This window comes from Phoenix dactylifera, chromosome 2, assembly GCF_009389715.1.
Source record: "Phoenix dactylifera cultivar Barhee BC4 chromosome 2, palm_55x_up_171113_PBpolish2nd_filt_p, whole genome shotgun sequence".
Taxonomy (NCBI): Eukaryota; Viridiplantae; Streptophyta; class Magnoliopsida; order Arecales; family Arecaceae; genus Phoenix; species Phoenix dactylifera.
Window position 1 is genome coordinate 27,759,995 of NC_052393.1, and position 11,651 is coordinate 27,771,645.

Here is an 11,651-nt window from a genome sequence, read left to right on the forward strand (position 1 = left end):
TCAAATATGATAATCTCATAACCTCTATGTATATCACTTTTTATCTCGGGATGATCTTCTCGTACCAAACACCCCTTAAGTGTGGTCTCGGCTTAAGGATGATAACTAAATACAAAATGGGCTAAATTTGGGCCTAACATACTTAATGGAGGTTTTGGCAAGGAGAACCAGGCCTCTCTATGGGGTGCAAAGTTTTCCTTTGATCTACTACCATGTTACCTTTTTTCTTTTGTTGTTTTTTTGTTTAATAACTAAACTGTATGGAAGCACAACCAAAATTGGGTGAAGGCAAGATTCAAACTTAAGGTGTGAATAGGTCAAATTGTGTTGGGTTTACATGCAAGTCGAACTCAGTTCGAGTCAAAAACTCTTGACCCATATCCAACCCATCTGAATCCAAATCAACTCATCACCAACCCATCTAAACTTATAAAACAAAATGTGGTGTTCAAAAATCACAAACAACAAAATCAAAATTATCTTTAAACATATCATTTTAATCATAATAAACATAAAATTTAGAATATATGACACTTATGAACTAATTAATGATAAAACTAGATAAACTGCAATCTCATATTCTAAAATCTCAAGGCCCACTCTATATATCCGTCATTCTTGTGACCATTTTATTAAAAAATGAACCATACCTTATGAGAATAATTAGAAGGCTGTCAATTATATGAAGTCTGAGGGTTGCTAGTTTTTAACCGGATCATCCTAGATAAACCACCAGGTTGGGAGGCTAAACTTAGATCAATCCATTTATAATTAAGTCAATTTTGGGTCAGCCTAGAGCCAACTTGATTACAAAAAAGCTCCATCCAAGTTCATTTATTTCGAGTGGGCTCATCCAGGCTGGCAACTTTTTGTCATTTCTAAATTAAATCCTCATCAAGTACAAAAAATCTAGTGACTTTGCCAACCGTCCCAATTGGCACCTTAAATTGGGAGTGGTACCACAGTGAAAGCGTATATGTAAGTGATATATAATTTGAATGTCTGCATCAGGTTCATATTTTATAATGTGTGTTTTATAATATAAATTTGTATTTTTATTTTTTAAAAAAATTATAATTTCCAACATTTTTAAGCGTTGGTAAAAAACGCCGTAGCACAGGCCCAGCACGCCTATGCCGACGCTTTAAAGCGTCCCTGAAAGTTAGGGTTATACTAACGTTTTAGTTTAACGTCGGCAAAAACGAGGATTTACCGACGCTTTAAAGCATGGGCATCTGCGAAAACCCGCGTGAGGAATTTATCCATTAGGTATTCGCCGAAAATAAGGATTTGCTGACGCTTTCGCATAGCGTCAGCAAAAAGTTTTGCCACTCCGGTATCGCCGACGTTTCAGCGACGCTTTGAGTAGTATCAAAGGAGCTTTAGCCAACTCTTATAAATATCGCTAAAGATTGTAAAAAGCGCCAGGATAGATTAGTTTTCCTGTAATGTAATGATGCTAGGTCATGATAATGATAGTGAATTCCATTTTCTCTTAAGCCAACAGGAACTACATGTTTAACAAGTGACAATGTATTTTTTTTTCTAAAATTGCTTTGATCCCATAAACTATGCCAATGAGCAAATGCAGATCCTCACCCTTAATTTTTATTGTGATAATTACTAAATTGAGCAATCAATATTTTGGTGGTGTTATCCCATCAATGCAGGTAGCCACCATTGGAAGTAGAAAAAACATTTCATCGAATTTCTTTTAAATAAAGCTATATATAGAGAAATATAATAATAATTCATTGTTGGCACCTAAGTTTTTTTATTGATAAATCTATCATTAAAAATTTTTCCTACACATTATGACAAATCCACTATTTTGTATTTAAGATTGCCTACTTTTTATCTAATTAACTAGGCCTTAATGCTTTACTCTAATTAGGGCCTTAACACATAATTATGTTTAATGCTCAAACTCTATCTAGAGCCATCTCAAAATCTCTCTTCATGTGTTTTATGTAATAATATTCCATGGAAGACATGATTAGCGCATATTTTTCACATTGGTGCGCCGCTATAGCTATGTGGGAGCATACCACATAGATTGATGGAAAACTAAACCAAATCGGTACATTAGACATGCTTAACAAGCCCATCATGCACACCATTATTGTCCTATTTTGTCACCATTAGGGCTAACCTATAAACACAGTCTCAAGCTAGCCAAGTCACTATATTTTACAACAATATAGATAAGCAATTAGAGGAGGAGCTTGGACTAGACCAAAAATAGGTAGAGGGCAACGAAATTGGAAGTTCGATGTTGATCTAGTTGCAAAATCATTGAGACCATTTTACAAAATCATCCAATCCTCGTTCATTCTCCTAATTAATCTTCCACCTTCCCCAAATTCGATTCGAGTATCTTGGATCTGCATCTGAAATGGCTTAATATCAGTTCGCCAAAAGCTGATATATACAAAGCAAGTTCTCAAAGCATATCTTCCTAATCAGAGTTTGATTTCGGTATATATTTTGAGACAAGTAACATAATGCTATGGGACAGGACCAACCCAATCCTTAGGCGGTCGTTTAAGGCCTCAGCCCAAAGAAGGCCAACTACAGAAAAGGCCTCAAAGACAAAATGGAAAGAAAAAAAAGTCCTCCTGTAAGTTCGCCTTAGGCCGGTCCAAATAAGAGAAGGCCTCAAAGTTCAAACAGCCTTAGGCTCCCAAATATATTAGACCGCTTCTGCTATGGGATCTAACCATCGTCACAAATTAAAAAAGACAAGAAAAAAAGCTACATGCCAAATGATATAAGGGATTTTTACACCTTGAAGGGTTGAAGCAAGGAGGAATCAAATCATTCACATGTAACACAAGGCAACAAAGTTTTTTGGTTGTTCATTTTTAATAATTCTTCTACGAGTGTACGAGTGTCGGCTTGATTTTTTTCTTTTAATTTTTCATAGATGAGAGCTGCAAATAATGACCAATGCATACAAACATACATAACTCATTAGCCTCCCAAATTCTTGTGAAGCAACATTCTTTTCAAATTGTGCTGTAAAATGTTTGAGCTCTCCTCTTTTCTTTTCTTTTTGTTATATAGTTTCTTTTAACTTCCATTAAAACTTCTCTCCCATGCGTACATGCAACGCCTGTGCCCCTATGGTGGGTGCCATGTTACCCGGAGCGATGCCAGTTCACGCTGCGGCGCCCACGGCCGCAAATCCCGCAGCCCGGAAGGATAACGCCAGCCTGAGTTTACGCGACGCCAATGCCTCCAATTGCGTGAAAATCACCTCAATATTTCTTTATCTCTTCACCCAGCATCCATGCATCTATTTTAATTACTCTTGCTTGCCGCCCCTCCATCAACCCAAGGCAAACATTTCTTCTTATCTTCATCCATGGCATCTCTAACCCTCTATTTGGTGTAAAAAATAAATTGGAGGTAGCAAGAATGATAGATGAGAAGGATAGGTGATATTTGTATGACATTTTTACTGAACTCTCCTTTGATAAAAAAAAAAGTATTAGTATTATTATTTTATAATGCTTACTCTTAGTATCATATGATTTGTATAATCTATAATTTAAAAAATTATATAAATATTTAATTTAATGAATATTTTATAAAGAATTATATGAATTAATTTACTTATATATATTAATCATATAAACAATTAATTGATTTATAATTTAATTTAAATAGTTAATTAATTTTATATAAATAGCTAACCAAAAATTAGGGAACATAAATAGAGAAATAGGAAACAATTCTGGTTGTTTGCTTATAGTTATGGAAATTATTTGCTAAAATTAAAATAATTAGTAATAATATATATATATAAATAACATAAATGAAAAAACAAAGAAAGATTAGAATTTTTTCAAAAAATTAATGAGAAAATTAATATGGAAATTTATTTTTATATGCTTCATTTATTTTTTGTCCTTCGATTCTGGAAGGATATAAATTGGTTGGAAGGAGGTAAATTGGTGGATCAGGATGAATGACCAATCTTTTCTATTCATTAATTTTTGCTAAAATTTTTTTGAATCAAACAGTGGATCAGAATCACCCATCCTTTCAGTCCCATTCATCTTTCCCCTGGCGCTGGTAACCAAACAGAAGCCTCCAAACTCAGCAAACCCTCCTTGACCTGAGCCCCAGCATCCAGGTTCATCCCTCGCAAGCCATCGCCCAGCCAAAATTCCCGCAGGACCATCCAACTTCCCCATGTTCCGGGTCCCACCCTAAAGTTAAAGTTGACGCGATTTGTCTCGGGGAACCCTTTTTTTTTCTCTCACAGCTCTCCATCAGAGCTAACAAACGGAGGAGGCTTCATCCCATTCTTCCACTAAAATCCATGGCTGTCCTTCCTCTCTTTGCTCACTGTTGGGCTCGTGTTGGAGTTGGTGAGAGGTTGCTATTTCATTTTGTAGCTCCTCAGCATCTTGCCTTGGTGTAACCATGTGTCCTTTTCCCCCAGTTTTTGCCCCGTTTCTATATACCATGCTTTATTATATGAAGGACCATTGACCCACCATTAATACCACCACCACCCTCTTCTTATTACCTCTTGCGAGCACCCTGGATTCCCCCTCCCCAATTCCCTCATCACTCCACTCCCCCTCTCCTCTATTAAAACGAGCTCTCCCTTTCCCCTCCACCTATCAAACTTGCTTCTGAATCAAACAACATGGGTGGCGACTCTCTTCTCTTTCTCTCCGTCTTTCTCCTTCTATCTTCTGCAACTGCTTGCGACAGATGCGTGCGTCAGTCCAAGGCTTCCTACTTCTACTCCTCCTCAGCTCTCTCCGGTATGCTGCATGCAAAGATCACACTCTTGGTATTTGGATTCCAAAATCTAATCTTATCCTCCGAAAATCTTATCTGTTTGGTCCTCTCTATTTTTAGCTGGGGCTTGTGGCTATGGACCCATGGCGCTGGGCTTCAATGGAGGCTTTCTTGCTGCTGCCAGTTCTTCTCTCTATAGAGGAGGGGTTGGTTGTGGAGGCTGCTTCCAGGTTTGTACTTCAAACTTAAATTAATTTCTCTCTCAATTCTCGATAATAATAATAATAATAATTTTTTTTTTTTTAAATTTTTGTCCTCGTTTTTGGGGAGATAGATTAGATGCAGGAGCGCCAAGGTTTGCAGCAGCGGAGGAGTTGAAGTAATGGTGACGGACTCGAGCAAGAGCAACCGCTCGGACTTCGTGCTCTCCCCCTCGGCGTTCATGGCCATGGCGAAGGAGGGGATGGGCCAGGAATTGAAGCAGCTTGGAATGGTGGACGTGGAATACAAGAGGTAACAATTAATCCAATCAAACCCCAATATCACACGGTTGCCGGACTTGGTCTCACCCGATTAGTCTCTCTTCCTTTCCGTGTCCATCAGGATTCCGTGCAAACACGGGAACCAGAACCTGGCCATTAGAGTGGAAGAGCACAGCCGCTGGCCAAACCATCTAGCCATCAAATTTTTGTACCAGGGTGGCCAGACCGACATCGTGGCCGTCGATGTTGCCCAGGTACACCAATTAGCACAGTGTAACACTGGATTTTGAATGTTAATTTTGATAATAAATAAATTATAAAAAAATATAAAATATATAAATAAATCCATCTTACATAAATCTATCTCGTCCAATAACCTTAAGGTTCTGAAATAAATGGTGATTTTGACATAAATTGATGTGTGGATTTTTGGGCTCTTGTGCAAGAGTAGGTTGGGTCGAGCAGTTGGAGGTATATGAGCCGGGATTACGGGGCGGTCTGGAGCACGAACCGGGCGCCGGCCGGGCCGCTGCAGTTCAGGATGGTGGTGACGGGCGGCTACGATGGGAAGTGGGCGTGGGCTCAGGAGGAGGTCCTCCCGGTCGAGTGGAAAACCGGGGCGGTCTACGACCTGGGGGTTCAGCTCTCTGATATCGCCCAAGAGAGCTGCTCTCCCTGTGATACACGGCAGTGGAAGTGAGACAAATAGGCTAACTTTTGTTCTTTTTGGATTTGTACATTGTTAATTGAATGATGATGTGACGGTTTAAAATAAGAAGAGGAAAATGGCCTATGTCTCTGTGTACGGCCAGCAGAAACATTGGACCGGGTCTTTTGGGATTATTATTCAAAATCCGGAGTAGACGGCAGAAAGTTGGTGTTTGACAGTAAAAAACTTCTTTTTCTTTGGATCGCAGCAGAAGGAATTCTAAATTAGTTTTTCCTTCTCTTTTAAAGATATCTGAATCATAGGTGTCAAATCAACATCTTTGTTCAAGCAAGTTGCCTTCCAGCGAGTGACATTCAAATGTTAGAATCCTATCTAAGAGCACGGGCATTTAAATGAATGGGCCCAAGAGAATATAAGATTATTATTCCTTAATGCAATGGAGTAGGGATACATGAATTAGTAAGTGCGAGTTTGAAAGTTACGGTCTGAGCATCTAAAAGTTGAAAAGTATATAAGCACCACAAGAATTTTTAACTATTCCATGTAGAATTCTTATACCTTAACAATTAATATTGTTGTCACAAGTAAGCTATTTTCCAACAAGTGATATTTAGCACAAAATTTGATTAGCAACTACATGTTTGGTGCAACATTTGGATTGAATATAAGTTGGTTCAATTGAACTTGATTCAATAAAGCAAAAAAATTATGTAAATAGATAAATAAATAATATTTATTCATTAAAGCTATAACAACTAATATAAAAGAGGGAACATAATTTGAGTTTAAGATTGAAATACAATCATGATAATTAGTTTATTCTATAAACATGTCTACACATGCCGGGCATGTATGCACACTTACATGCATGTGAAAACTTCCAGCAATTTTAGACTCTAAATTTCTTAGATATGATAGTCATGATTAACCTAACGTTCAGCTAAAAATATTATATAGTTTTAACTCAAATTCATAAATAAGCTAAAAGTATATTTAAGTATATTAATAATATATTATATTATATTTATTTCAATATAATTAATATTTATATTTATTTACTTATTCAAAATAAAGTAATTTATGTATGACAAGAAATATAATCTCACATTACCATTCAAATACAAAAATCCTAATATTTAGCTCATACGCTACATATGTGTGCCCGTGCTAGAGCTTTTCTGTAAGAGCACATGCACGCATGCATGCATATTTATATAAAGGACAAAGGTTGCATCTTTCGTGTGAAAGAAGGAACCACCTTCTTTCATGCGAATCCACAGCTGGATTGTGCAATGTTCACTTTCAGATATATACAGGTGGATGAATGGAAGAGTTCAAAATACTCTATACGAGGCACGATCTGGTCAGTATCGCAGAAGAACATCAATGACTCAATCATTCGTTCGTGCAAAAGACACAACCTGAAACTACATGTGAAGACTATGAGAGGCCTTAATTAGGCTCTTAACAAATTTCGTAAATATGCAAAATGTGCTAAGTCTGAGCTAGCATTTGGCTTATCCACACCATCAGATAATGTCCACCCAATGAGATGGCCTGTATTTTTAATTTTTATGAATCCTTCAGGCTCATTCCTGACACTACAACTGGTAGCGTGAGAATCGAGGGAGGTTAACTTAAAGGCACCCACGTCAAGTGGCTAACAAAAGGGCCGGTGTCGGTTCAATATTGGGACCAAACAACAGCACATTATTGGCCCCTGGCTTTCTTTTGATTGAGATTTCCCAATAACTAAAGGATGATGGATGAGCCAGTATTATGGCTCCATCTATTCTAATCAACACTAAATTTGTTCCTATAGCGGAATTAGTGGCTGCTTGGTATGGATTTAAAACAACTATATCTGTGCTTCAGAATGATAGAATCATTTTGAAGGAGGATTTGAAGATAGTAGTAACATGGATTGATGGTAAGGCATATTGAAAAAGGCATTCCACACATCTGTCATTAGAGCTGAGTAGAGCTCCAGGTGCGGCCTGCATTCACCTCAAATGGAACTCAGCCACGATAATCGAATGGGTCCGAGGCCGGCATAGCGAGACGGGCGGGCAATCATTACTCTATGATATTCTGAGACTAGCGATAGGGTGTGGCTCCTTCCTGACCTTCCATGTCTACCGGAAGGCGAACAGTATGACTGATTGGATGGCCTCCTTCGCAACTCAGCACTCTGGAGGGTTCTGTGCCTTCTTCTCTCTATCAGCTTTTTTTTTTCAAATTTTATTAGCTGCACTCATTCATTGGTTTTGAAGACTTTCCTCGTAGCTTATCTCATTATGTCGGAGCAGCCGCAGAGGGCACCCCTTTCATTCCATTGTAGCGAGTTATCTCACCTCCTTCTGTCAGAAAAATAAAACAAGATGACGGATGGAATCTCTAGAAGTTAAAGACTTTGGACCGATCATAATAAAAGAAAAGTAAGATGAGTCTGAAACTATAACAAGATAAAATTAGCAAAAGAAAAATCAAATCAACAACATTAAGTCATAAAATGACGCAAGTTGGAAAATAAACTTTCAATAGCATTTCACCATCAGGTGAATCATCTATCTTTCATCGCTGAAAAATCTCACTGCTGATGTTTGTTTTGTTATCTTTTCCTCAAAAAATTTGAAAGATTTTGCCCGTTAGACTATTGATGTCGTAGTTTTCATACGATTTATAATAAAAAAAGAAAGACTGACAACGTTTTGGTCCTTAAGAGAGTTTGAGAGCTGAAACTATCATTGAGGCAGGTTGCCCGTCAGGTCCAGGTGGGTGGTCCTCAGGACCAGAGGCAATGGATCGGTGTCAAATAGATTGGTGGCCAACCAGAAGCCATGACATCATGCTGTTGGTCTCTCCCAAATCTGGTCGTCAAGGCTGCCTGTTTTTTCCTCTCAAGTTACTTCAGCTAACAACACTGTTTTAAGGACCTCAATGGATCCTTATAGAGAAGAAACATCTGCTGCTCTTTATGCTTTATTATTGTTAGAAAAATCCATTGGTATATCGAAAAATTATAATCGAACATTTTCTATCGATTGAATTTTAAAATTCGGGATGTGTTTTGCGAAGAGTGTTCTAAATCATGAATTGTTTTTCAAAGTAGGCAGTGACAATGTAGCAAGTAGGTGAAAGGGAATATGTAAGATAAAATGGTTAAGAGTTAGTTGGGCCTTGAATTGAGGTTTTCTAGTCTTCATTGTCCTAAGAGCAACATCAACAAAGGATATCTTGCAATATCACTTTCAATTTGCCCATAGTTGCTCCAACAACCTCAAGATCAGCTCTCTCTCTCTCTCTCTCTCATGTGTGGGTAGGTGGAGTTGTTTATTAGGGGCATAATTTTTAGTTTTATCTCTCACGTGAAAACTTGGAAATAGGGAGAATATTATAGTATTGTTTCAGGGAAAACTAAACTAAGACTAATTGGAGGACTTGACAATATTTTGTAGAACAAGAATCACTTAAAGAAGCAAAGAAAAAACAAAGTAATAATTAAGTACATGTCAAGTGTTCCCTAGGATGGAAAGGCTTTCATGCCAAAGAATAGAGATACAAGTAGTTCATGGAGTTTTCCATGGAGACTAGTTGGAGGTTACAAGGATAGTTGTTATGATTGTGGCTTCATTTCCTCTTAAGCTTGTGTATCACAAGAAACCAATGGCATTTCGAAGGCCACATTGCCCCTTAACCTTCACTTTAGTTTCTAGAGCCTCTCTGCTTCTCATGTGCTGACCTTGACCCCTTGTTTCTTTGCACCAAATGTCAGTTGACCGTAGGACTAAGCAACGAATATCATTGTTAGATTAACATTGATGACTTGAATTTCTTAATATTTACTTTAAAATTAAGTCTGAGCCATAATCCGCCATGTGGCTGCTTATATAAGTTTTAGGGTAAACATATGCCTCCCATCCTTTTCGGGAATTCAAAATTTGTTAAATAACAAAAAAACTTGAAGACTTATACCAATTTAAACTTCATGATTATATAAAAAATGTCAAAATATAATAATGATAACCGCCTAACGGCTATATTATGAACTCCCCAATCTATTGAACAAAATCATCTCTGAAAAGGTCTTCAATGCCATTTCAACTCACTCTACTATTTCCTTTTGCTTATAGCCATTGAGTAACTCTCACTTCTTTGTTTCCCCCACTTTCTTCTCCTCTTTCAATTACCCCAATCTTTCCATCCATCTCTTGATTATCAAATATCCAACAACATGGCTCCATGATACATTGTGCCATGCAATGCCGATATGAGTAGAGACATTTGTCACCCATCTAAATTGATAGGAAGTTTGGGGAAGTTAATCTTTCAAAATGGCTTCAACCAGTCTCTGATTCATCCAGGAAGAAATCTTTGAGAATAGCTCCTACTCCTGAAGGTAATCAAGCTTGAAATTAAGCTTTAGCTCAAGCTTGGACCGAGGTTGATTCGAGCTTAAATTAATTTCTAGCTTGATGAAGGATTTACAAGCTACTCATTTAGGCTCGTGTTCGGCATGGTTTGAAATTAGGAATGGATTGAGTTTAGAATAGAAGTAAAAAAACCAAGCTCGAACAAGCATTTCAAGCTCGAAATTAGTTTCAAGCTGATCGAGCTTGATTGGAGCCAGACTCGATCTATCTGCTCGTTTGCACCCCTAACTCCTATAGATCAAAGGAAAAGATAAAAGAAAGCCGATACTCCCTCTCCAGATCTGCCAACTGATGAGGAGAATTAAGGTCCCTTAATCTTCTGTAAAAGGGCTGCACCATGCTGGCAGCAGCCATGGTAAGAGAATCTCCAAGCTCGATCTCTTCCATGACGAAGAATTTGAAGAAACATTACAATGTCAATGATCTGTCCTCAAGAGTTAATATATGACTATGAGGTAAAAATGTTACTTTTCTCTTTTGATGTAAAAGCAATTGTTGAATTGTACAGTCTAATGTAATTCCAGAAATTCCTAGGATCAGCATCACTGTTATTTGGATCTAGAAATCTGTCTTCAGGTATTCTTGCCAAAGGAAACAACAAAACTTTCACATTCCTACAACAAAGGTAGAAACTTGCATTTTTCTTGCCTGCACTTATTACCTGCTCATCCACCCTCATAATTACACTGCACCTTGAACAAGTGGATGTTGGATGTCCAAAATATGATCTATCTGCATCTTTGCCTATGAAGTATACAAATGGAAAACAAAAACAAATCGACAAGGCAATCTTAGCACTAAAGGGATTCTCAGAACGTATAGAACAGAGAAGAGCTGAGATGAAAAGAGAACTGATGTATTAGGCTTCTCTCACTAAAACGTTATATTCCTCTCACTGGCATGGCACGAGCTACAGTGCTCGGCTACAGTGCCTTACTTCAGTAAAAAATTAAACAATGCTTACAGGAATCAAGTATTTATAGACTTGTGAAAAGCTGCTCTGCTGAGTCTTGCTCTGGAAGAAACCTGGTAGCTTGCAGGGGAAGAAGACAAGCTTGGTATCTTGCTGAGGAAGAAGAAGAAGCCAGCTGTGGTGGAGTGCCAGCTGTCCAGCTGAGTAGAGAATTCTAGAATCGATCTTCAACCGGCTGTGTTGCTGAGATGATGATAGTTAATAGGCCCCCTCAAGCCGAGGATATTGGAAGAATCCGAAGCTTGGTTGTAAGAAGAAGATGACGCTGAGTCGAAAGGGGCTTCGTGAATATGTCAGCCGGTTGATCAGAAGAGGTGATATAAGACAGGTGA

The 11,651-nt window shown here is 38.0% G+C and overlaps 1 protein-coding gene across 1 annotated transcript; it reads left to right on the plus strand.

Moving 5' to 3' along the window:
- The first annotated feature begins 4,423 nt into the window (after nt 1-4,423).
- LOC103708707 (expansin-like A2) lies at nt 4,424-6,199 on the plus strand. The gene is made up of 5 exons (XM_008793763.4): nt 4,424-4,784; nt 4,882-4,991; nt 5,096-5,274; nt 5,365-5,497; nt 5,695-6,199. Exons 1-5 carry the CDS (start codon nt 4,664-4,666, stop codon nt 5,941-5,943), a joined length of 792 nt encoding a protein of 263 aa, XP_008791985.2. The 5' UTR covers nt 4,424-4,663; the 3' UTR covers nt 5,944-6,199.
- Nucleotides 6,200-11,651: the final 5,452 nt, after the last annotated feature.